Raw genomic sequence first — 26,836 nt, forward strand, 5'->3', positions numbered from 1 at the left:
TTTCAGCTTAAATAGACTTCATTTGTTTATTTTTCTCGGCAGTGAAAAAACATCGGTTTAAACTTTGAAAAGAGCTTTTACCCCAACCAGACCTGAATCGCCTAGAACTCACTCTAACATACAATTGTTGCCTAAGTTTGAAGCAAATCAAAGTACAGAGAAAAAGCAATGCATGGAAATGACCAAGGATTCTGCAGGAAATCGAGTTTAAATAATAGGCTTTGTCTTCAGCTGAGGGAACGAGGAAGTCACGCCACCAAAACGATTTTTAAGCTTACAGGAAAAATAAACCAAGTGCAAACTTTCACATTTTCTTAAGCTCCGAATGAGCACTAGGAGTAATTCTCCGCGATACAACTGACCTGCAATATGATCACTTTTAAACCTGTTTACCCCAAGGTCCCCTCGCCCGCCACATAACACTTGCACCCCTAAAATGAAGGAAAAGTGGAGGCGGCTCCCAGCCAGCCTGTTCATTCGACTGAACAAAAACATCACCATCCCCAACAAAGCCCAGCTCCACAGCGGTTAGGAATCGGGTCAGGAGAGAATTAGCCAGTGAGCCCTTCCTCCCTCCATCCACACCCCTCCCTGCAAGGGTGACTAAGTCTTTTTAAAAGACGGGGAGCCAACCCAATGGCTGTAAAACGTGCCACTAGCCCAGTGACCACGGCTCCGACTGGGGCCCAGCAGCCATGGGCGTTAAGGGCCTTATGACTTCACACAAGACTGAAGAGGCCAAGGAGACCTACTTGTCCCCTCCCTCCCTCCACACAGGCGCCACCTTCCCACATTCTATCTCCTAACACCTTTTAAAAGGATCAGCATTTCCAATGTTAAGAGTATTTGGATCCGGGTTTAGAAGTGACTGCTTAGGGCCAATGAGTCACCTGTTGGCACAGATGCCCCGGAGGGCGGCTTACATGCCACGAACTAGAGAGAGGAGAGGGGAGGGGCAGCCCAGGGGCTTGAGCTGACCCCCCTGCTTAAACCTCCCGCCCGAGGAAACCAGACTGAGGATTGCATAGATTGTGCTCTAAAGTAAACCCCCTAAAAATGCTTCCCTGAATGGAAAATAGTAAGTTTTGTGCACAGCATGTTTTAAATTGGCATTATAAATCCATGAACTCCCACTCAAATTTTATCAAGATGGAAACTGCTAAATATTTATGCAATTTTTGTGTTTTGTTTTGTTGTGTTTTTTTTTGTAAATGAACATTTCTAAAATTGGAGAAGAAACAAAGAAACACAAAATCAAAGAAACTGGTGTCCGGGCTCTGAGTACAGACGCCCGGGCCCGCCCTCACTCAGGGCCTGGCCTGAGATGCGGGCGGCGGCACTTACCTTCACCGAAGCCGGGCCTTCAGACCAAGCGAACCTACAACAGCAACTACAAACTTAGACACAAACCAATGAAGTGGGAGTGGAAGTCCTGGGAACTCTTCAGGAACTTCTGAAACCAGACACATACAAGGCCACCCATGACACGGGCACTCCCGCATGCTAGGAGGTGACACAGAGCAAGGCCGGCCAGGCACTGCGGTCCGCGGCCAGCCCCACCCGAGACCAGCCCTAAGGCTCCCGGCCTCGCCTTCCCATCACAGACAGTTCACAGTGCTACCAGGAAGGAAACAGTCGTTTAGGTCTGACAACTGGAAATGAAGCATAACAGAGTAGGAACAAAACCAATTCCAACCGAACAGCATAGCAGAACATTCAACAGATGGCAACGAAATTAAACAGGGAATTAGCATAACTTACATGTTTTAAAAGTATATACTTCCTTTATAAATACCTCTAATTGACAGTCTATTCAGAATCATAAATATTCAAGTGAACATTTGCATTTCTCCTTAAGAGCTCAGATTCTTGAAGTCCCGGAAGGTTAGTCTCCTTCTGCTGAATGTCCAAGAGGAAAAGTCCTCACAGTCACTTTATGTCTAACCAGACATAGAAAAGCCTTTATTACCTACTGTGTTGCAATAAGACTTTAAAATTCTGTAATTCTCTGATGCTTGTAGAAAGCCTATAGGAGAGAAAAGAAAGCCTTTTAGCACTGCTAATATGATGTGTACATAGTTCAAATGGTTGACTATTCAAATGGTATATTGGCTATTATTAAAGCAAAATCCAAAATAAAAGGATGTATTCAACACTGAACATTGAAGCTTCTATTTTAAAATAAGTACATTGTGATTCCTTATTAAATATTAATAAAACACAGAGCTATGGTCCTTCGGTCTTGGCTTAGAAGGGGCCAAGGAAGCCAGTTACTTCTTATCAAGATTCACGATGGGAACAGCGATATGATTAACTCATTACAATAAAGAACCTTAAGACATTAATATTTAGTCTATAAGTTCATTTTGCACATTTCTCTCCAAATACCTGCTCTTTTCTTTTTTAAAAAAATATATTTTATTGATTTTTTACAGAGAGGAAGGGAGAGGGATAGAGAGTTAGAAACATCGATGAGAGAGAAGCATCGATCAGCTGCCTCCTGCAAACTCCTCACTGGGGATGTGCCTGCAACCAAGGTACATGCCCTTGACTGGAATCGAACCTGGGACCCTTCAGTCGGCAGGCCGACGCTCTATCCACTGAGCCAAACCGGCTAGGGCCGCTCTTTTCTTATTGCTCCCCAAACACACCAGTTTGCTTTATACTCTTAGCTCCACAGTCTTTCAGGGAAAAGATTCTTTGTATATTGTCTAGCACTAAAGCCATGTCCATGGTGCCTAATCAACAATGAATGAAGGCAGTAAGACTCTGGAATGGGAATCACAAAATAAACCTATAAGCTCAGTTATCCTTCTGTACAATTCAAGGTGGATGCAATAAAATCCAATGTTTTCTTTCTGTAGATTTGCCAGAGCAGGGCCAGGCTCCAGGCCGCTAGCAGCCCTGGCTCTGAGTCTGGCGCCCTCTGGAGGACAACAGAGGTAATAGCAGGCAATCAGGTAGAACCACAGTGGGACGTGGCAGTTTAATGTTCTTTCTCAGGTTACCTTATTTGGAATGAAAATGTTTAAATTATTTAAAATATTTTTCATTTAACTTTGAATAATTTAAATTTAACTCAGTCTCTCCTGTTTTATCTTACTACAGGCCCCATAAGTGGGTGGACTGAATTTTTCATGAAATGCCAATTACCGATGGACACTCTATGTCTACCTGGTTTGAAACCTCTGCTTACACATCATCTTTAAACACAGGGAGGCAACATGGTGAAAACTTTGCCACTAAGACGGGGAAGGGACAAATAACTTATTTTTAATTTAACTGCCTCTTTTTAACTTAAAAATGCACGTTAAGAAAACGTAAGAAATAATCCCCGTATCACTTGGTTCCCTATTTTTTATTTTAAATTCTTGACTTTTTTGCATTTTTTTCCAGGGCAACTTAGTATTATTTTCTCTGTCTCAGTTCTCCCTGCTCTGTATTCCTCAGGAGGCTGGTGTTGCATGTAATTCTGTAGGCAAATTCAAAATAATTTGGAAACCATCTGTGATACCAACAAAAAGCAAAATATCTATCTGTATGCAGAAGTAGCGGGCTAAGAACGAGCAAGAGAGAAATGCCTCCTCGGTTTAAGAAACAGGACCAGCCCTGGCCGCTGTGGCTCAGTTGGTTGGAGTGTTGTCCCATATACTGAGGTGGGGGTTCAATCCCTGGTCGGGGCGTGTACGGAAGACAACCTATTGATGTTTCTCCCCCACCCCCCTTCCCTTCTCTCTAAAAATCAATAAGCATAACCTCAGGTGAGGATTAAAAACAGAAGAAAGAAGAGCAATGAAAGGTTTCATCTCTGTCTTTCCTCACCTCTCAACCAAGCTCTCGGTCCCCATTCTTGTTCTTGAACAAGTGACGCTCAGCTACCGAGGGTGCTACTGGGGGAGAGCGTCCTCCCACACACCTGAGGAGGCAAACGGGGGACCCCTGGCAAACAGATGCTGAGAGCTGTGGAGAGCTGGCTGGTACAGGTATGATCGTGAAAGTTTTCTCTCTGTCCGCGCAACAAAGCAAAACCAACCAGCTGAGCAGAGGTGAGCGCTGTGGCTGGCAGCAGCGGAGCGCCAGTCGGTCCTTACCTCCCAAAAGCATTGAGAAGAGCAACTATTTCCTGGCGAGTGAGCTGGAAGCCTTTCGATGGGCTGTTCTCCGGAAGCTTCTGGATTTCTTTCTCAGAGAACAGTATCTTCAGGGCAGTTCCCAAACCCTGAGTCTAAAGAAAAGAGAGAAACAGACGATCAATTCATATCCTAACCACTGTGAGGTTTAAAGGAAAACTCAGTTGCTGGTGTGAGTCAGGAAATGCACATGAACTTCATTCACTTCCCCATCTTATCAAACTTACGCAAAGCGGTTTCTACTTCCTGGCAGATGTGCACGTCAGTTTACGTGCTGAACAACTTCACACATACCATTCGATTCCAAATTACTAAAATGCCTTTTTTTAACCCAAAAGTATCACAGCAGGATTACGATGTTCAGTAAAAATCTTGAAAGCCTTCTTTACAGGCTCTAGCAACTCTAAACTTAAAAGTTATTAGCGAGACCTACACTTAGTAACTTCTTAATTATAAACACTAGAGAAAAAGAAGAAAGATGGTGATTTCTGGGTAGCCGCCATTAGAATAATTCTGTCTACTGATTTTCTGGCTTGTCATCTTTGTAAAAAAAAAACCCACACAAAATATCAATCCTTTTTAGGCAAAATGTGGAGGGAAATGAGCAGAACTTTCCTATTTTGTGACGAGATTACCTTCTTTTCATCATTGAAACAGATTCAGTGACTAAAACTTCATGATTAAGTCTTTTTGTATAATTGTGTTTACCTTTGATATGGGTATATGAAATACTAATGTTCTCTATTTATAACCCCCAACTTCAGAAATGAATCTGAGATTCTACCAATAGAAACAGACACACGAAAACCAAACCACTAACAGAGAGTAGTCGGAAAGACATCCTTACACACACACATAAAAGCCATAGCGTTCAATACTAACTTTTTCATCTCTAACACAGAAAAACCACACTTTGGGCCTCTAATCCAATGAATGAGTGCATTTTAATAAAAAGTTTCAACTCCTCGTGGGAAAGTGTAAGGTTAGCAATAGTTTCAAACACACAAACCTGCAGCTTCCCCCACAGCCTGCACTTGTCACACCCAACGCAGTCCATTATGCGAGAGATGTTCTTGAAATGCAGCCGGAATTCCTCCTAACGGGCAGAAAACATTTGTGTTCTAATCAGACATTTAACAGGAAACTGTGTTAGTCTCAATTATAAGAAATAAAAGTTTTGAAGTTTATTAGTGAAGTAGAGGCCTGATGCACAAAATTCGTGCACGGGTAGGGTCCCGAGGCCTGGCCTGCGATCAGGGCCAATCTGTGGGGCGACCAGCGGAGTGATGGGGCAGAGGGAAGGGTCCCTCCGCTGGCACCCGCCTTGGCTGGCCTGGGTCCTGCAGGCAGCTCCTGCATTGAGCGTCTGCCCCCTGGTGGTCAGTGTACGTCATAGTGACCAATTGTTTCACCAGTCGTTCTGCTGTTCGGTTGATTTGTTTATTAGGCTTTTATCATATAGGATGAGTTTTCAACAAAGAAGAAGAAAATTATTCGAAACTGTATAGCAGAAAAAAAAAACAAATTTCCAAAACTAAAAAACAGAGTTGTGGCTAAATCATTTCATTTCAGAAACACCAACAAACTCTTACAATGGAGAGCCACTCAATGCTAATTTCTTAGTTCGTGTATAGCCACATCTGAACTAGCTTGGGGCCAAAGGTGTTTCAAAATTTAGAAACACAGTGCATCCACTATTTATTATGAAACGCTCCACCAGAGTGTGGGGCAACACCCTGTAATCAAACCCATTCATGCGTCTGTAAGAACAGTTACACAAACAGGCAAGAATATTTACACAAAGCAGAATTTTAAAAAAAAAAGACTATAAATAGTCTTACATCAGGTCAGGTTTTGCTAATTGATTTGCACCAAACACAAGCAGCATGTTTCAGCTTTGGAGCTTTCTGAACTTGGGCGCTGCACATGCTACTATCTGCCAGCCAGTCACACACCTTTATACTGTGGAGGGCACAGTGTGTTCCTTAATGTACATCCTGTCAGCAAAGGGAAACGAAGACCTCCCTCCGCCGTGAGGTTTCATAACGTCCCTAAAACACAGTCTCCTGCTGGCCTCACAGGGTAGCAGGCACTTTCTGCCTCCTATGCTGCTCTCTAAGGCAAAACACGAGTGTCACAGACTGTGACATTCCGTAAAATAAACTGTAGAAACAGAAACTATTTCTTGCCTTCAACGTGGGTTACAGCTCATATTTTTGCAAAGCTGCATAAAAACAACACACACACTGTGATTGTAAAGTGAGAAAACTCTCAGAACGCTGCCCTTCGAAGCCATTACAAGGTACCGCCCTCGGTCATGGTGATGGCTGGGACCCGCCCAGCAGGGTCTGTGAGGAAGGACTGGGGAGAAGTGTGGGCGGGGGGACCGCATCCCTCACAGCAAATCGCACCACCAGCGAGGAGAGCGAACAGGCGAGTGGGGGGACCAGGACTTAAAGCACAACCAGCGAACCGCTCCCGCCCGCACCCCTCTGCCCCCATCAGCAACCTTTACCTTTAGAGACTTGGCCCCCTTCTTGTCCCCGGAGAACATGGATTTCTCGTCAAAGTGCATGGGAAAGGACCTGGGGAAATACAGGACTGTAAGCGGCAGGCGACATAGTCCAGTGCTGGGTACTAGAGCCCTGGGAGAACTTTGACGGGTACTTACAACCAATCCTAATTTGCTCACATGTAAGGCTTAGGAAAGTTCACACAGACACTATTCAATAAGACTAAAGCAAGCTTTATAATGTACAAAGATAGCTTTAGAATGTGTAAGTTTGTAATGTTTTAAAGAAATTATATGATAAAAATAATCTAAAAAAGGAACTAAAACAATTTTATGTGAACAATGTATGTCACTCTCTTAATATTTTACTGCATCTTTTAAAAGTTAATCATAATTTACGTTCAGCACTTCTTAATCCAACACTGCTCCATGCTCATCATCACTGGTAAACTCAAGTTTTAGATCCAGCATTTTTTTTTTAAGGTTAAATTCTTAGAAGGTAAGGCTAATAATGTTCCCTTAAGTATCGATTGATATCTAACATACATAGGTATCTAACATGATATCACCTGAACTTCAATAGCAACTGGAATACAAAATGGGTAGAAAGAACATTAAAGTAGCATGAAATGTTGCTACATAAAATTTAAAGTTATATTTAAAAAGATAGCCTATTCTCAAGTATGAAAGTGCAATGACGCATTATTAGACAATTTTCAGATAACATTTTTAGAAAAAACGTCAAAGACTGCTGTTGTCCTGGCCACCCTCGTCTATCTTCTGACTCTCCCCTTTTTTAAAATATAATTTTATTGATCTCAGAGTGGAAGGGAGAGGGAACGAGAGATAAAAACATCAATGATGAGAGAGAATCATTGATCAGCTGCCTCCTGCACATCCCCTACTGGGGATTGAACCTGCAACCCAGGCATGTGCCCTTGACTGGAATCGAACCCGGGACCCTTCAGTCCGCAGGCCAATGCTCTATCCACTGAGCCACACCAGCCAGGGCTTTGACTCTCCTTTTGCTAAAGAGCTTCCCGAGGCCTGTGTGCACCCTCAGGCGCCGCCTGGTTAGACCCAGGGCGGCCTCCCAGCACTGACGCGAGTCTCACTTTGTGTCTTGGAAGATGTTCAGGAGGAGGGTCTTGGTGTCGGCGTCATCGTCCACGCTGCCAGTGTACAGATCGACTACCGAGCGCTCGAAGTACGGGGCCACCTTGGACAAGGCCCGCAGCTCAATGAGGTACAGGAAGTACAGGTTCTTCAGCCGCCTCGGCCCTTCGCCCTTGGTTTCCACGGGGTCAAAGCGGCGTTTGAATTCTTTGATGTTAGGTCCCCAGCTGGGCTTACCCCAGGTTTCTAAAGAGAAAGAGCAAAACACAATACACTTTTAATAGGCAGATTTTTAAAAATATATTTTTATTGATTTCAGAGAGGAAAGGAGAGGGAGAGAGAGAGAGAGAAACATCAATGATGAGAGAACCATGGATCGGCTGCCTCCTGCACGCCCCCTACTGGGGATCGAGCCCGCAACCCGGGCACGTGCCCTTGACTAGAATCAAACCCAGGACCCTTTAGTCCGCAGACTGACGCTCTATCCACTGAGCCAACCAGCTAGGGCTAATAGAGTTTTTAAAAATAGAGAATGTGTATTTTTCCCAAACAGTTTTCACATGGAAAGAAGGCAAATTTCTACATAAAAATCTGATTACCTTCCAAAAGATAATTTGCGCACAGATGTAAATTGATGCTGGCGTGAAGTCCCGATATGAGCTTATAGAAGACTCTTTTCTCCAGGCATAAACCTGTTCAGGAAAACAGTGAAAAAGATATCACATCCATTTAGGTAACAGAAATACGGAGGGCTCAGTACATAGGCTTATTTTTAAAGTTAAGATTCAAGAACATGAAGAATAAATCAAAAAATGGTATGAAATAATTAGGTCAAGATTCTCTCAAGAGAAAATAAGGTTCCGACTTCCGAACAGAGTGAACTGGATGATGCCTGGAGGCAGAACAAGCAGAAAATGCTGGGCTGCCGGAGGCCCAGACACTGAGGATGCCCATGGCAGGCCTGTTACCCAGAAGGCAACGGCGCAGCCGCTTCACGGTCAGACCAAGTCCTGCGTGGGCGTACGGGCAGCCTGCTCCTCCCCCTCCCCGGAGAGGTTCTCTCTCTCACCCACTAGTGATGAGGAGGAAGAGGCTGGTTTGGTTTCTCTCCTCCCTCCGGGCCTTTCGCCCTCCAGGGCAGGATTATACAAGTTCAGATTATATTAACATGTGGATTCAGGTTAAAAACCTTCTGAGTCCCTCTGCCTTGCATTCTCTAGTTCTACTTAACCATCTGTCCCGCGAGAATGTGTCAGCTTTCCACTAATATTCTATATGTCTAGTATTTTCAATATTAGAAAATATAAGAATGCAAAAGCATCTAGTATATTGGAATCTATACTGCTTTTGCTTTTGTTTTTTTGTTAAGTTCACCTGAGGATATTTTTCCATTGATTTTTAGGGAGAGTGGAGGAAGAGAGAGAAAAATCGATGTGAGAGAAACACATCGATTGGGTGCAGGACCAGGGCCCAGGCTGGGAAGGAGCCTGCAACCAAGGTACATGCCCTTGACTAGAATCAAACCCAGGACTCTTTGGTCTGTAGGCCAACACTCTATCCACTGAGCCAAACCGGCCAGGGCAGGATCCTTTAACTAGACAAGTTCAGACCATATTAACATGTGGATTCAGATTTAAAACCTTCTGAATTCAAATTGACCTTCCCTCTGTTTCGTGGAGAAAAAGTACTTCCTTCCATAGGAAGGTCTGTGTGGACTCAGGCCTGCAGGACGGTCACGGGACCAAGTCGGGATGAGCATCCATGCAGAGCGGCCGGACTGGGGGCCAGTGACAGCGCTGGTGCATTTCCATGATGCTGGGTTGGGCCTCAACATTTTCAAGTAATTGCCTCCCAGAACATAATAACCTAACACATGTGCTTTTCTTTTCAACACTCAAAATTAGTTGTCTAGGCAATGAATCCCAAAACTTAGAAAAATATACTCAGTAAATCAATACATTTCTTACAAGAACCCAATACATTTAAAACGCAGACGTATTTACCTTCTAGCCACGTGTAGAATGATTCTCCTTTAAAAAAGAACACACACACACACATACAGAACTGGGTTAACATATTTTAAATCATCATTTATATATTCGAATAAATTAAGTCTATAAAATATTTTATGGCAGGTTAAGGACTATTTCTAGAAATGGCCACTACTTCATGTGAAGTAGAAAAATAGAGACATGGGTCTAGAACAGGGGTGGGCAAACCACAGCCCGCGGGCCGGATCCGGCCCGTTTGAAATGAATAAAACTAAAAAAAAAAAGAAGACCGTACCCTTTTATGTAATGATGTTTACTTTGAATTTATATTAGTTCACACAAACACTCCATCCATGCTTTTGTTCCGGCCCTCCGGTCCAGTTTAAGAACCCATTGTGGCCCTCGAGTCAAAAAGTTTGCCCACCCCTGGTCTAGAAAATAAAGTCCAAAAGTAATTTAAGTATTGGGAGAATGTTCTTATAAATGATATTTTGACTAGTAAAAGTTTTGCGAAAACATTCCAGTCAAAATGTTATATAAATCTTATTCACTAGAAAACTTAAACATTCATAAGTATGGGGAGAGAGTTTAACAATTTTAAATTTGCTTTTGATAACTATAGCACTCTTTCAAAAGTCCAGAAAAAATAGTGAGTTATAATTAATACAAAAATCTCATTCTTATTCTATTTTTCCTGATTCAGTAAAGCTAGGTATATTTCTTCAATTATTTAAGACTATTTACACTTCAAGGGCTAGTTTTTAATTCCCTTCATTTTCAAGACATTCTTCAGAAAAGCGAATGACTCAAACACAGAGGGCTGTGGCCTATCTGAGCACTAACGCTAAAGGACTATTTCTAGACCAACACTGCTGTTTACTGAAGAACAAAATGGCAGTGAATAAAATGGAGTTAATGCTCTTCTGGCGTCACCAATCCTGATTTTACGTAAGGTGGTGGGAAATTACCGGGCCTCCTGCGGGTCTACTCACTTGGCACATCTCCACCTTCCTACAGTCACTCACTCAACATCCTCTTACTAAGATCATTCATTATCTCCCTTTTTTATTCAAAAACCCCCGAGTGCTGATAGGAAAGTCTAGCCCCCAAGGTCCTCAGTAATCTGGCTTCTATCATCTCCCTAATTTCCCCCCAGAAAGGGTGTTAGGGAGACCCTAACTTTCCTAGCGCTTACAGGGGAAATGATCTTTCTACCTTTTTTTTTTTTTTAACATAGAATAACTTTATATTATTAAAAATGCTCATTTTTGTCACCAACCACTGGTAGCTATTTTCTGATAAAAAGGAAGATAAACACTTTCTTTTGAACTAGAGGGAAAACAATGTTTTTGATCATTAAAAACAGTTCCTCTCCTTGAAACAAAACCACAAGAGTTTAACTCACCATCATCTTCTCCTGAAAGAGAAAATAGTAGACAAAGTTTTAGAAAATGTCTTACAAAGTTCCGATTCTAATCCTATTAATCTTAATATGGGATGGAACTTCACTGGGTTAAACTATCCATTATACATGAACCTTGGTCAGTGTGTAGTTATCCTGCAAATGAAACTTCTTAATAAGAATACAGGACAAAAAGTACAAGATTTTCACGTTTCATACAATAGATACTATCAGAAAGCAACTAAAAATAATCAGAAAGATCACTCGTTTCGATAATGAGCTAACAACTAGACAAAGTCACTGCTTCAGTCACCACGTCCAGGACGCTCCCTGCACACTGTGGTTTACATACAGGAATGCTTCCGTCTTAAATGGCTGCTCCCGCCCGGCCGGTGTGGCTCAGCGGTTGGGCGTTGACCCCATGTGCCAAGAGGTCACAGGTTTGATTCCTGGTCGGGGCACGTGCCCAGGTTGCGGGCTTGGTTCCCGGTGGTGGGTGTACAGGAGGTGGCTATCGATGTTTCTCTCACATCGATGCTTCTCTCTCTCTCCCCGCCCTCTCCCTTCCTCTCTGAAGTCAATACAAATCTATATTTTTTTTTTAAAAAAAGAGCAACTTCATTCTTCATGGAGCTGCCTTCTCCCTCGCCCAGCCTTGCCTCCCTTTCCTGTTCCTGCTTCTCTCCTCCCTCCGTCTTTTCTGTAGAGCAGGCTCTTCCCTCCTCCTCGCTCCAGCAGTTTCACGACTCTATTTGGCTCCCAGGAAACTGCCGATAGATGATGACTCACATGTTCTAACGCATTTTCCACAAAGCCCTGGCTTAGGGCTGGCCCATAGCAGGTGCTCAATAAAAACATGTCGAAACCTTGAGCCTTAACTCTGAGTGTTTCATACACTTTTGATCATTCAAATTAACCAAAACATAAAACAGTTGAAAACGTTCTCAAGTTTAGTTATAAAGACATTTTGTCAACAATCTCTAAAAGCATGGAAATGTATTTAAAACCCACCTCGGCTGGGTGCCAGCGGGTTTAAAGGACGATAAACAGATCGAGGCCTGAAAAACACACACAAAACTCAGACGTGAGACGGTTTGCGTTTGTCAGGTAGTTTTTCCCAAGAGAAACCCGGTCCGTCCTCCCTGCCCTCCGTCCGCCCTCCCTTCCGTCCCCCGCCCCCCCCCCCCCCCCCCCCCGTCCCCGCAGTTACTTGAAGCAGTTCTCTTCATAGATGCTGTTCCAAACCCTCCAGGCAGACGGCCCTTTGTAGCCCGTGTAGCGCTCGGGGTTCAGCAGCAGGTCCACGTACTGGGCCGCTGGGGACCTTTCGTCTGAACGAGAGACAACGCATGAGCCACCCCCGGCTCACCATCTCGGACTCAGCATCACAGAGCAAACAGGGCTCCCGGCGCGTGGAGGACGGCCACCGTTTCAAGTACCTCCGGCCTCGCCGGGAGGGGAGGGCACACTTGTGACTGCACTTGACCCGGGACCTGTGGAACTTGGACTTGGAGGAGCCCGCCTCCCTCTCCTCTGGGCAGCCACAGGGCCCGCGCCTCCTCAGAGGCGCCCAGGGTGCTCTCAGCAGAATCATCACTTATGATTTTCTTTTATTTCTTCCCTAAGTCTATATCTGTCTAGACACATGCTTAAAAACATCTATTTTGTTAGCATATGTTGTATTAAAAATAGAGATTCTGCTACTCTCTACTTCTGACTTATGAAGTAAATGGCTCAATAACTTTGTGATTTAAATTTCATCATTCCTAGACTTACACAATAGTCTCGTTTTTTAAAAAGTCACTCATTTGCCCTGGTCGGTGGCTCAGTGGTTAGAGCGTTAGCCCACGTGCACCAGGGGTTCGATTCCTGGCCAAGGGAACGTACCTGGGTTGCAGGTTTGTCCCCGGCCCCATCGGGGGTGTATGCGGGAGGCAACCAATCCATGTGTCTCTCTCACATTGATCTTTCTCTCTCTCCTCCCCTCCCTCCCTCCCTCCCTTCCACCCTCAGGGTTGAGCCTACAGCCCTCCATCACCAGCTCTATCCCTGCTGAAACGTGACTTACTCAGGAGAGCCGACAGTATATGAAGCGCCCATGTAGCTTCAAAGCACAGCCTGACTTAAAACCTACTGTGCTAAACAATGTTGTTAATTTATTAATGAACATGTTTTGAGGGAAAATATAAAAGTAAAAAAATCGATCCCATTATGTAGGTTATTTATGAGCCAACTGCTTCATCCGGCGAACCCTCATTGCACACGGCCCACGTCCAGCTGCTGCCCTGGGCACTGGGGCCACGGGAGCGAACAGAGAGGCTGGGCCTGCCCTGGGGGTGCAGTCTGGTGGGGCGGACAGATCCGAGCAGGTGAACTCGGCGTGGCCGGACTCCTGCCAGCTCCCGGGGGGGCAGGCGCCCTGAGACAGCAGCAGTGGCTGCTGCCTTACAGGGGGTAGCAGCAGGCTTTGGCGAGGTGACAGTGAAGCAGAAACCTTAAGTAAAGGGAGAAGCAAGCCATGCATGCAGACAATGACAAAACAATAAAACAGAGAGGGAGGGACAGCAGCTGGCCGTAAACCGCTGAATTATTGAAAAAGCTACCATTTGATCTGTAGGGATCACCTTCCTGTCACGTAACGACAGAACACGAAGGCAGAGAGGGCTGTGTGGTGTGTTCCTGGAACCCGGTGGACCTTTAGAATTTCTGTTTTAACCCAGTGATTTAGATAAGTGACACAGCACTCCAAGCGACTCGTAAGAGGAAAGATAAAGGCCTAGTGAAGGACTCGGGCCCACTTCACACCATTCTTGGGAATAGTCTCCTACAGATAAAAAGTTCAGAGTCACCTCAATTGCCTTCTGTAAGAGGAGCGGCAGTGACTGCCTGTGTCTGTCTCTCTCCAGGGAAGAGGCTCTGGGGAAGCCCATCAGAGTCTCTGACACTGGAAGGCTTGCTGAGACCTGCAGCAAGTCCCAGCGTGAACATGTGCGTAGTGTGTTCACAGCCCTGCACTCAGTGGCTGAGCTGGAGTCAGGAGGTGGACTTCATCCTGGAAAGAACACAGGCTTTGGGCTCCGTCAGATCCGGGGGGAACCCTGTCCCGGCCTCTTGCTCCCGTGTGACCTTGGGCAGGTCACTTGGTCTCTCCTAGATGGTCTCCTCAGACAGGAAATGACCACACGTCCTAAGATAAGACAGCTGTGAAGGCGAGGGTCATACACAGAGGGCACGGGGTTGGGACACAGGCTCACGACAGCAGCCATTATGGACAAAAGGTCCACAGAGCAACATGCAGCATAAGAGACCTGCAACTGCTGACATTCTGATTGATTTCAATGTCTTGGGAAAAGGTTCAAGAATAATTTAAATAGAGGAGCTGATTTCATTACCATCAAGTTCACAAAAGTGATCCTGTGAGTCATCGTATCTCGCCCAGTCAATGAAAGCCTCTTTGCTCTGATTGCTACAGGAAGGAGGGATAAAAAAAAAAAAAGGATTAAACTTGGAGTTGAAAATGACAACACTGTTTTCTAGTGTCATTAAAAACAGACAACCTGAGGCCACTGCTCTATTACTTAGATGGTGTCACAAATCCAGTCAGTGGTCACATGCGGGATGATGGAAGTTACATGAAAAACAGGTATCGATATGAACTTCCACAGATACTAACTGCTAGTGTGCATCATAAAAACATGCCCACGGAAGCTCAAGGTAGCAGTTTATCTAAGTAAAAAATGTGAAACAAGCCCTAACCGGTTTGGCTCAGTGGATAGAGCATCGGCCTGTGGACTGAAGGGTCCCAGGTTCAATTCCAGTCAAGGGCATGTACCTTGGTTGCGGGCACATCCCCAGTAGGGGGTGTGCAGGAGGCAGCTGATCGATGTTTCTAACTCTCTATCCCTCTCCCTTCCTCTCTGTAAAAAAATCAATAAACTATATATGTATTTTTAAAAATGTGAAACAATCTAAATGCCCATCAGGAGGGGGATAAGTAAAATGAGGTATATCATGAAAACTATTCATCCGTCAAAAAAAGAAGTCTCCATGTTTAACATGGATAGATCTAGAAAGCAAAATGTGTGGTGTGAAAAGAAAACCTGCAGAATGTGAAATATATTGTGTCATTTACAAAAAGGAAAAATAAAATCGTCTGCACAGAACCATACATATATGTGATAAAAACATGGCCTGGGTAGACACCAAATGCATGATGTAGTTACCGCTAAGAAAGAAGGAAAGAAAGCAGGATTGTGGGCTAGCAATGGGGGATTTTAATATCTTGGATATTTCTCTTTTCTTAAAAATAGTTGCAAGAGGTAGAAAATTTTAATATTTATTCATTTGGAGTGGAGGATATATAGATATTTATTATATTATCCTTTCTACTTTTCTATATTAAAGTTTCTCTTTAAATAAATACTATAAATGAAATTGCTAACTTTATTGTAAACAACAATTATAATATATTAGAGGCGCGGTGCATGAAATTCATGCATGGGAGGTGAGGGGGTGTCCCTCATCTCGGCCTGCACCCTCTCTAAGTTGAGACCCCTCAGGGGACACCCCTCTCACAATCTGGGACTGCTGGCTCCTAACCGCTGCCTGCCTGCCTGATTGTCCCTAACCGCCTCTGCCTGCCGGACTGATTGCCCCCTAACTGCCCTACCCTGTCAGCCTGATCGCCCCCAACTGCCCTCCCCTGCAGGCCTGATAGCCCCTAACTGCTCTCCCCTACCAGCCTGATCGCCCATAACTGCCTCTGCCTCAGCCCCTGCCACCATGGCTTTGTCCAGAAGGACATCCGGAAGATGTCTGGTCTAATTAGCGTATTACCCTTTTATTAGTATAAATGTGTGTGTGTGTGTGTGTGTGTGTGTGTGTGTGTGTAACTCTAAACAAACAGGAAAATTAAAAAGAATTTCTGTAACATTCCATTCCCCACTCACTATATGTTCAGTCACTTTACATTGCATAACCTGAGACTACATACAAATTATTTATGTGGGCCCTCAAAAGCAGGTTTGTACTTAGAGTAAATAAGTAAAACCAACAGAAAAAACATCTATGAAATTTAATGGTTAATAGTAACCTTTATCATTCAAAATGTAATAGATAAATGGAAGTGCTATTTACAGAAGACTGAGAGGTTCCAGTTCCTTTTCCCATAATAATCAGGAAGAACAGACTCACCACGCCACTAGCAATCTTTTAGGTTTTTACTTTGTAAGAGAGGCACGATGGGTGATTTAGAGATTTCAGGGCAAATCAGCCAAGAAGAGGAAGCAAAGCCTGTAATGGAATTTAGGATAAAGAACACTTTCTTCCTTTAAAAGTTAGTTGAGCCCTGGCCGGTTTGGCTCAGTGGACAGAGTGTTGGCCCAAGGACTGAAGGGTCCCGGGGTCAATTCCGGTCAAGGGCACCAACCTCGGTTGCAGGTTCCCTGGCCCTGGTTGGGGCAAGTGCAGGAGGCAAACAATCAGATGTGTCTCTCTCACATCGATGCTTCTCTCTGTCTCTCCCTCTCCCTTCCACTCTCTCTAAAACTCAATGGAAAGCATCCTCTGGGTGAGGATTAACAAAAATAAAATAATAATAATAATTAGTTGAGACGTTGATGTTTTTACATCACAAGAAAAACAGGAGATGGTTGATATAAACATAATACTTTTAATACGAAAACAAAACTCACCTCAATGTGCTGTTAATTGCTCCCAGTTTGCTAGCTTGCTCACAGTCTTCGAATTCTTTGGTATTGTTGGCCACTTTCAAGTACTGAAAGGAAGTTCACCATAAACAAGTTTTAGTGAAAAATCATTCCCTTCCTCCTTCTTTATTTCTGGCTCGGCTGGCAGAACAGTCAGTCTCCCAATGACGAGATAACACTAACTGTAGCTACATCCTACTACTGAAAGAAGTAAGAAACACAGATGAAAACGAGTCACAGATTTCTACCTAATTAGTAAGCAAAGACATGGGAAACAGTCAGCAAGCTGGCGAGGTGTGCACTGAGAAGCCCTCGGGGGGACGTCTGACCACACGGATCAGGAGCTGCAGGACAGCAGGACCCGTGGACCAGAAGTCCCTCCGCGGACACCCGTCCAGAGCAACAGCGACAGACAGACACCAGAACGATGCACAGCCACTTTCCAAGTTATCTGCACCGTCCTGGGTGCTGAGATAGCGACCCCAGGGCCGCAGTCTTATTTCTACTACAGATCCAGGAAAACCCACGCGGTACACAGTGAGACAGAAGACAGAGATGTTAGGGCGTCGCTGTGTGTAACAGCAAAAAACAAAGACAGCTGAAATGACCATCAATACAGAACATGAGACAGTCATACAACTGAATATCAGGCAGCTGTTAAAAGTGAACTAAGACGACATATCTACAGAGACAACATTTAAAAAAGCATAATGCTCAGTAAAAACACAGACTGAAGCCCTGGCCGGTTTGGCTCGGTGGATAAAGCCTTGGCCCGAGGACTGACGGATCCCTGGGTTCAATTCCGGTCAAGGGCACGTACCTTGGCTAACCTGGCCCTGGCTGGGGCACGTGCAGGAGGCAACAAATCAATGTGTCTCTCTCACATCGATGTTTCTCTCTGTCTCTGTTTCTCCCACTCTCTCTAAAAATCAATGGGAAAATATCCTTGGGTGAGGATTAACAAAACACACACACACACACACACACACACACACAAACAAATATACTGAAACAATGTATTAACCTGAAGAAATATAAAAATATAGTATTTAAATCTTTTAAGATGTCATAAAAAAAGCTCTATAATGCTGTGGACACATGTACAATAAAGTATGGAAATAAAAAGTATCACAGAAGGATACGCATCAACCTCAGAAAAGTGTCCAGCTCTGGGGAGGGAGGGCCCGGAATGGGGGTGGGAAGGAGTCCAGAAGGACTGTCTTTATACTGTTTGTTTGTTTACTTGAAATCTGAAACAAAAATAATAAATAAAAGAGTGTGAACGTGAACGAAAGCCCTGGTGAGGGAGAGAGAGCCGGAAGAAAGTGGAGAAATGACGCATCACAAGGAAGCAGAGGGGATAGCCCGAGGACCTTCACGTGTCCGTGCCATCGTGGAAAACGACAGGTGTACTGTGTCTAGACACACGTGAGTGACAGTAAATCAGGCATGCTCAGAAGAGGAAAGGGTGATCTTTAATAAAGAGGCATTTTAATAAAGAAGCATCCATTCCCTGCCCAGCCGGCGCGGCTCAGTGGTTGAGCATTGACCTATGAACCAGGAGGTCATGGTTTGATTCCCGGTCGGGGCACGTGCCCGTGTTGTGGGCTCCATCCCCAGTGTGGGACGTGCAGAAGGCAGCCGATCCATGAGTCTTTCTCATCATTGATGTTTCTCTCTCTCTCTCTCCCTCTCCCTTCCTCTCTGAAATCAATATACATCGTGCGCTCTTCTGCACCCCGCCAGCAGTAAGCATGTTGCCCCATGTAAAGAAGAAATAGGCAGTGAAGAAGACGACTCACCTTGTTCGAAATCCCAGCTTTAATTCCGACGGGAATTTTACTCTTAAAAGAACAACAAAAATTTTAAAATTTCATTTTTTTGAGATTTCTTCACAAACTAGTAATGCTATTGCTCTACTAGAAGGGCTATTTTATCCCATAGGAGAAAATGCACTGTCATTCAAATGCTGTAACTATATTACCTCTTTGAGGTGAAAGGTGAGGAGTTACACCAATGTAGACTCTAAGTTATAGGACAGAAAACTGAATGGCACACACAAAATCTGAGCAGCAAAAACAACTCTAACGTACACTCTCACTGCAGTATTTAGTAGTTTGTACAACTTTTAGGTTTATAAAATGACTAGATCTCTTTTTCCATAAACGTTCTTACCCCAAAAACAGAAGTTTTAAAAATTTCAAAATTTCTGAAATAGTTATGCTCAATTTTTATTTCTGCTCTAAATTGACACTTACAGTTTAGGTAATTTTGGGTTAATGTAGATGGCAAGAGTAAGTTCTCTGGCCCATATTTTACCTAGAGTTTACCAATTAAAGAACTGCATGTAGGTTCAGCTTTTTTCTTACCAAGTCAATAATACTAATTTCCTAATTTGACTAATTATGTTGTAGTTAGATAAGAGAATAATCTTGTTTTTAAGAAAATACATACTGAAATATTTGGGGATAAAAGATCATGTTTGTAACTTATACCTAAGTGGTTCAGAACATAATGATATTAATAAATATATACAGAGAGAGAATAATAAAGCAAATGTGATAAACACTGACATTTAGGGACTCTGAATAAGAAGTATATGGAAATTGTACTATTGCAACTTTTCCCTAGGTCTGAAATTATTCAAAACTAAAAACTTTAAAAATACACTATATTCTTAAAGGAAAATGAAGGTAATATATTTTTTAAATGTTTCCCATTAGGAAGGACACCTGTTCGGATAGTTTTGTCATACTTTTAAGGACAAGAAACCACACTAACTGGTTAGGTAAAAAAAGCAAAAAGTCAAATGAAAATATGGCTCTTAACAAATTACTAATGAAAAAGAATATAACCAATTATGCTAGATGTCAGAAAACAAAATCTAAAATGTAACATTTCAGCCCTGACCGGTTTGGCTCAGTGGACAGAGCGTCTGCCTGCGGACTGGGGGGTCCCAGGTTCAGTTCCGGTCGGGGGCGTGTACCTTGGTTGCGGGCACATCCCCAGTCTGGGGGTGTGCAGGAGGCAGCTGATGGATGTTTCTCTCTCATTGATGTTTCTAGCTCTCTATCCCTCTCCCTTCCTCTCTGTAAAAAATCAATAAAATATATTAAAAAAAATAAAAATAAAATGTAACATTTCATTACAAAGGGTAACCTTTTTTTTCCTATTGTTAAGAAGACCAGTTGGAGACCTAATGCCAAGCCTGAAATTTCCCTATTTTATGCGCTTTCATTCCCACTCTAAACTTGAGATTTAAGGTCCAGTAGCATTTTCTTTGCCTCTGAAACAAGAAGCAGACTTGAGAGAGCACGGAGTGAGTCGGCCAGGGGTAGGCCCCGACCCCGCAGCCGCTGGCTCTGCGTGAGTTACCTCTGGACACGGCTCCACGTGGCAGTCCTTTATGGAGCAATGGCCGTCTTCCGCCCAGAACGGGCACGGCCGCTTCAGGTTGACCTGGAGAGAAAGAACGCGTCCCCGTGAGCACACGCGGGTGCCGGCTCTGCAGGGCTGTCCTCGGGGTCCCCGTGCTGGGGCGGGGGACAGGGTGAGGGAGGAGCCTCCTGTCCCAAGGCGCCTGCGTGGTTCAGAACTTAAATGTCTGCCGTGCTCCAGACTCCCAGATGTAATGTTCATTTTTAAAAGTAAACGATGCTCGCCTACCCAATTTGGCTCAGCGGATAGAGTGTCGGCCTGAGGACTAAAGAGTCCCGGGTTCGATTCCGGTCAAGGGCACGTACCTCAGTGGCAGGCTCCTCCCCAGCCCAGGCCCTGGCCAAACTCATGCAGGAGGCAACCAGTCGATTTGTTTCCCTCACATCGATGTTTCTCTCTGCCTTTCCCTCTCTCTTCCTCTCTCTCTAAAAATCAATGGAAAAATATCCTCAGATGAGGATTAAAACGTAAAAATGAATGAATGAATGAAAGAATGATGCGCTCTGTCCTCTGACACTTCAAAAAAGGAATGAAACCGAGTGCACGGCTCATCTGGAGAAGCGGAAAGCATTTTCGGGCTCCACACCTCACTTCGCCCAGGGCCTCCCAAGCCCCCTCACCTAACAGGTGCGTCTGAGCACCCACGACCTGTCAGCGCTGGGTGGGCTCTCAGGGAAGATGAAGGTAAAGCACTTCCCCCCCAACTCACCATCTACCGGGAGGAACAGAAATTATACGCAGGGTTTCCCCCCCCAAAAAAGGATGTCCACACACTGTAACCGCTGAGAGCTCACTTTTGAACAGGAGATGCATGTTAATAGCACTGCCTTTGTAATTACTCAGAGTGTGCAGACATTTGGGGGGACAGCCCATATTTGTGTTTCTTTAATAACAAAGTGTGGTGAGTGCTACCGGGGAGAATCCAGGCCGGCCGGCCCGCCTGCCTTCCTTTCTGCTTTGTCTTTGTCTTTCTCTCTTTCTGTCTTTATTTTTCTTCTCTTTCTCACTTTCTTATTGTTCCCAGCATTACAGATGTCCCCCAACTTCCCCCCATCCCTTAGCCCCCCCTCCTCCCAGCCGCTGCCCCAACCCAGGCCAAAACTTAAGACGTGATTCCTTGCGTCCTGCCTTATTGCTGCGGCCTTTAATCTGCCGCTGGCTGCTCTGTCAGGGCCTGGAGGTGACCACGGTTAGAGCTAAGAAACGACCCTGCAGGGTGACTGGGGGTGGCGGTGGCCTGCACCCCCAGCCTGGCCGGAGCTCCCAGGTGAACGGCGAACTGTGGAATCTGACATGGGGAGCAACCTGGCACAGGACACTGCCCTCAGCCCGGCTCGGCTCAGCGCCTGGGCAGGTGTGTGGGTGCAGAACCTAAGGTCCGAGGCAGGCTGACAAAACAAGCTCCCAGCCCTTTCAGCTTCTGTGAAAGGAAGAGTCTCTGCCTCAAAAGCGAAAGTGAAAGATGAAGAATTCTCCAAGCAGAGGGAGAGGGTGCAGATGCTTAGAGTTTAAAAAGTTGAACAGGTTTCAGCCACGGCCAGGGCGGCTCAACGGGCATCGTCCCCTGCACTGAAAGGTGGCCGGTTTGATTCCAGGTCAGAGCACATGCTCAGGTTGTGACTCGATCCCCGCTTGGGGGTGTGCAGGAGGCAGCCAATTGATGCTTCTCTCCACCCCCCTCTTTAAATATCTAAAAAAAAAAAAAAAAAAAAGGCTAACCAGTCTTCAGTGTAATACTTAATACATTCCAGTGATAAAAGATACACATAGGGTGCTGAGGAGTCAAACCTGAGTCTTTCTTTAAATGGGTGATAAGCCGAAACCGGTTTGGCTCAGTGGATAGAGCGTCGGCCTGCGGACTGAAAGGTCCCAGGTTCGATTCCGGTCAAAGGCATGTACCTGGGTTGCGGGCATATCCCCAGTAGGAGATGTGCAGGAGGCAGCTGATCGATGTTTCTCTCTCATCGATGTTTCTAACTCTCTATCTCTCTCCCTTCCTCTCTGTAAAAAATCAATAAAATATATTTATAAAAAAAATAAAAATAAAAAAATAAATGGGTGATAAGAGTCACACCTGTAGACAGTGATATGAAAATCTTTGGAAATAACAGAATGAAAAATTATACCCATACCTTGTAATAACGGAAGTAGTCTCGCTCTTGCAACTTTTTTATTTTGGGGAAGATTTTGTAAGTGTTAAAGTTATCGATGCTCTCAATATCACACAAGCAATCATCCAGGACTCCAATGACCTAGAAAAAAAAAAATATATATATATACATCTATAAAATTCAAAATATGTAAATGATGTTTGAACCATAACAAACCTGTGCTAGTACATAAATAGATAATTTGTACATTCAAATTAGCCAGTATTTGCTCATTAAGATACATAACAGCCCTGACCGGTTTGGCTCAGTGGATGGAGCGTCGGCCTGCGGACTGAAGGGTCCCAGGTTCGATTCTGGTCAAGGGCATGTACCTGGGTTGCGGGCACATCCCCAGTAGGGGTTGTGGAGGAGGCAGCTGATCGATGTTTCTCTCTCATCGATGTTTCTAACTCTCTATCCCTCTCCCTTCCTCTCTGTAAAAAATCAATAAAATATATTTTTAAAAAAGATACATAACAAAGTAGCCCCTTCTTACTATGGTCAGTTCAATAAAAAACAACGGAAGGATTAGATATACCCATTCTGAAGAACTACACATCTTTATTTAGCGGTAAAAAAGAAAGACACTGTGTGCTCTTTCCAGGCCTACACATAGATTTAACCCAGTATTTCCTAACACCAACCAGCTCTCCAGCACTTACTGGGCCCAGTTCTGCTCTGGTATCACCTGGAGTTGGAGCAGAGCCCGCAGGTTAAGGGCTCAGCCGCACAGGGCTCCCCTCGCCACACAGGCCAGCCCCAGACCCCAGGCCCCTGCACTTGAGGGCTATTCGCCGGGGTTTCCCAGGACCCCCTTCTCAGGTGGGATAATTGGCTAGAACAGCCTGCAGAACTCAGGAGAACACTCCACTCATGTGTACTGGGTTCTTGTAACGGCGACAGCTCGGGAACAGCCAGATGGGAGAGATGCACAGGGCAGGGCACTGGGAGGGGCGAGGCGGACCTCCCTCACCTCAGAGCAACCCGACGGACCTCCTCGTCTCTGTTCTCGCTCACTTGGGAGAGAGCACCCCGTAGCTTTCAGGGCTTCTCTGGAGCCCGCTCCTGGAGGTCCAGGCCACCCTGCGCCCACCTAGGGGCTCCCCACCTAAGTCGTAACGTCAGTGTTAACGGCCGAAAGGCACTCCGCATACTCAGGAGGTCCCCAGGATGTCAGGAGCGGAGCCAGGACAGGTAGGCGACAGGGACCTGATACACAGCTGCTTACACCCGAGCGAGACAGGAAGGCCCCGGGGGGCTCATGCGTGAGAGGGACGTGAAGTCCACAGCCAGGTGGAGGGTGTGGCTTGCATTTTGTATCATCAGAGAAGGTAGCCGTCGAGTAAGGGGACAAGTCTGACAAGGTGACACCTTAGCAGAAACCGAAGGGAGCAAGGGAACCACAGGAAGAGCCCAGGAGAGGGTGCGCGGCGTCGAGGCTCAAGGCAGGAACACACTTGCCATGTGTGAGGCGCAGCGGGGAGGGGAGGTGGCTGCAGCAGGTCTAGCGGGGAGCAGACTGGGACAAGGGGGTTCGAGGGGCAAGATCGGGAAGCTGGTCCCTGGTGCACCGAGTCTGAGCTGCCTCGGCGGCATCCATCCGAGTGGAGACGGTGAAACGGGGCTGGATATCCGGACCTGGAGCGGAGACTCCTGGTCTGGGGCCTCGGAGAGCAGGTTGTGTAGGTGGAATTCAAAACCCAAAGGCCACACGAGATGTGTTCAATATATTCATCTCAATGATTTCATGTGAATAGAATGTCTTCCCAAAAAATCTACATTTTTCTTTACGCTGTACTGTCCTGCTTAAGATTTAGTATAGGAAAGAACTGTCTAAGTTCCCCCATTTCCTGTTCCTGGGGCTCCCTGCACTTCACTTTTATCCGACAAAGGAGCAGCGAGCACCCTGGGATGCACTGTGCAAATCACAGAGTCCCACTGCCCCGCCAGGTTAAGCGTCGACCTATGAACCAGGAAGTCACAGTTCGATTCCCAGTCAGGGCACAAGCCCAGGTTTCGGGCTTGATCCCCAGTGGGGGGCGTGCAAGAGGCAGTCGATCCGTGATTCTCTCTCACCATTGATGTTTTTATCTCTCTCTCCCTCTCGCTTCCTATCTTTGAAATCAATAAAAATATAGTAAAGGTGCCAGAACTGGTTTGGCTCAGTGGATAGAGCGTCGCCCTGCGAACTCAAAGGTCCCAGGTTCGATTCTGGTCAAGGGCATGGACCTTGGTTGCGGGCACATCCCCAGTGGGGGGTGTGCAGGAGGCGGCTGATCGATGTTTCTCTCTCATCAATGTTTCTCTCTATCCCTCTCCCTTCCTCTCTGCAGAAAATCAATAAAACATATTTAAAAAATTAAAAATATATACATACATATATTAAAGGGGAAAAAAAGAAAGAAAGAGAAGGGCGCACTGGGCCTCCTGCTCTGACTTCCCCACTGACCTAGGTGTGGTATTAGTCACATGGGTTCTCTGCACTTCAGTGCCAGGAAGAGCCTCATTTCTGAGACACACAAGTAAAATGAGAGATCGGACACTGAAACCTGTTGCAGACTAAAGTACTATCTAAAGTACAAACACTCTATCAGAAAGTACCACCAGAAACACAAACAAACGTATTCACTTCTGAGGCTCATCTGGCACAATGCCAATCTGCATATGCACAAATCTTTCATTTCACCGAGTGAATGAAATGAACTGAAAATCACCCACATTCACTTGGATATGATAAAGGTGAAAGGAGAGATGCAATTATGAAGCAGGAATACACATAATTAGCAGATGAAGAAACGAGAGAAAGAGAGAGAGGAAGAGAGAGAGAGAATCTTATGATAGAAAGATATCTAAATGTAAATTCCACTCAAAAACAAGCATCCAGCCTGGCCGGTGTGGCTTGAGTGTCAACCTATGACCCAGGAGGTCAGAGTTCGATTCCTGGTCAGGGCACATGCCTGGGTGGTGGGCTCCATCCCCAGTGTGGGGTGTGCAGGAGGCCGGTGATCAATGATTCTCTCTCATCACTGAGGTTTCTCTCTCTCCCTTCCTCTCTGAAATCAATAAAAAACATTTTTTTAAAAAAGATTCAAACATGGACACAAGTAGACTATCCAGGCATTCTGAGAATTAGTGCAGAGAGCACCGTAAGCCCATGAAAAAAGTGTCTAAATAGACACTGAATAGAGTCAGAAAGAAATACGTGTGCACGGTTATACTCATTATTCCCTCTACTCTTTCTTAGCAAGGGGCGTAAATGGCTTCAAAACACAGCTCCCCTGGTGATCGGCCACCGGAGACACCCGTTCCTCCTCCCGGCAGTTCTGCCTCTTGGCGGCAGGTGCAAAACAGCCGCACCTGGCAGCCGTGCAGCCCAATTCGACCGTGAAACCCGAAGCAAACACGCCTCTGGAGGGCAAAGATCTGGGCACTCACTACCCCTCCGATTCCCAGCAGACTGAACACTGTGTGCAATACACGCCTCGCTCCCACCGAGACCCGCTGGCAGCCGGTCCCGGTCCCCAACCCCTGCCCCAGACCCCTGCCCCTGCCCCTTCAGCCCCAGTCCCTGCCCCTGCCCCTGCCCCAGACTCCAGCCCCTGCCCCTTCAGCCCCAGACCCAGACCCTGCCCCAGCCCCAGCCCCAGTCCCTGCCCCTGCCCCTGCCCCTGCCCCAACCCCTACCCCAGACCTCTGCCCCTGCCCCAGCCCCTGCCCGCCACGTGCTGCACCTGGACCCACAGGGCAGAGGCAGAAACCACTAAAACACCGAATCCCAAGCAGGTGACAGCCGAGACCTCCAGCCCCAAAGTTCAGGAAGTGAGGTCCCATCCGCTCCCGGGGCGCTCGGCTCCCGCAGGCCGCGGGGCTGCCTCCAGGTCTCCCCAACTCTCCCGGGGGGGCGTTGCTGGGCCCGTTCTCCACGAGCAGCGGGGCGTTTGGCGCCCCCGCCCCCCTCCCAGCGGCTCCACCATCAGCTCGGAAGGAACCCCTCGGGCCCGCAGCCGCTTCCTCCTCCCCGCCGTCACCCGAGGTCGCCACCCCGCCCGGCGGCGCTTCCCGGACGCCCGCCCGCAGGTCGCCCGCCGCCCCCGCTCACCTGGGCCTCGACGACGCCCCGCAGGAGGCTCAGCGCGACCAGCAGCCGCAGCGCCGCCACCCCCCGCCCCACGCCGGCCCGCCGGGCCGCCCGGCTCATGCTGCCCGCGCCCCGCACCGCGGCCGGCAGGGCCCCTTGGGGCCGGAGAACCGTGGGCGGCCCGGGCGACGACCCGCGGGGGCTGCTGCCGGCGGCGGCCAGAGTCCAGGGTCAGAGGTCCGCGCGCCCGGCGGCTGCGAGTGCAGCGACGAGCGCAGCGCCTCTACCACATCCCCGGAGGCCCCGCCCCT

The 26,836-nt window shown here is 46.3% G+C and overlaps 1 protein-coding gene across 3 annotated transcripts; it reads right to left on the reverse strand.

The window, feature by feature from the left end:
- Nucleotides 1-26,836, reverse strand: ERO1B (endoplasmic reticulum oxidoreductase 1 beta). Of its 3 annotated transcripts, XM_059677488.1 has the most exons (16): nt 26,547-26,836; nt 22,430-22,549; nt 20,235-20,318; nt 18,662-18,703; nt 16,845-16,927; nt 14,544-14,617; nt 12,362-12,482; nt 12,163-12,209; nt 11,155-11,166; nt 9,762-9,788; nt 8,358-8,450; nt 7,758-8,004; nt 6,646-6,715; nt 5,140-5,226; nt 4,092-4,225; nt 1-2,026 (listed from the first exon to the last, which is right to left on the reverse strand). In XM_059677488.1, the coding sequence occupies exons 1-16, from the start codon at nt 26,643-26,645 to the stop codon at nt 1,966-1,968; spliced, it is 1,401 nt and encodes a 466-aa protein (XP_059533471.1). In that variant the 5' UTR covers nt 26,646-26,836; the 3' UTR covers nt 1-1,965. The 3 variants fall into 3 exon arrangements, with proteins under 3 accessions (XP_059533471.1, XP_059533472.1, XP_059533473.1); XM_059677489.1 differs by lacking the exon at nt 11,155-11,166; XM_059677490.1 differs by lacking the exons at nt 9,762-9,788; nt 11,155-11,166.

The sequence above is a fragment of the Myotis daubentonii genome, chromosome 20 (assembly GCF_963259705.1).
Source record: "Myotis daubentonii chromosome 20, mMyoDau2.1, whole genome shotgun sequence".
NCBI classification, from domain to species: Eukaryota; Metazoa; Chordata; class Mammalia; order Chiroptera; family Vespertilionidae; genus Myotis; species Myotis daubentonii.

Excerpts from the sequence above, each read along its gene's own strand:
- ERO1B (XM_059677488.1), bottom strand. The coding sequence starts at position 26,645 with ATGAGCCGGGCGGCCCGGCGGGCCGGCGTGGGGCGGGGGGTGGCGGCG. Across the intron at positions 12,210-12,361 it reads TATGAAGAGAACTGCTTCAA|GCCTCGATCTGTTTATCGTC; the intron begins GTAACTGCGGGG and ends TGTGTTTTTCAG. Across the intron at positions 8,005-8,357 it reads CGCAAATTATCTTTTGGAAG|AAACCTGGGGTAAGCCCAGC; the intron begins GTAATCAGATTT and ends CTTTCTCTTTAG.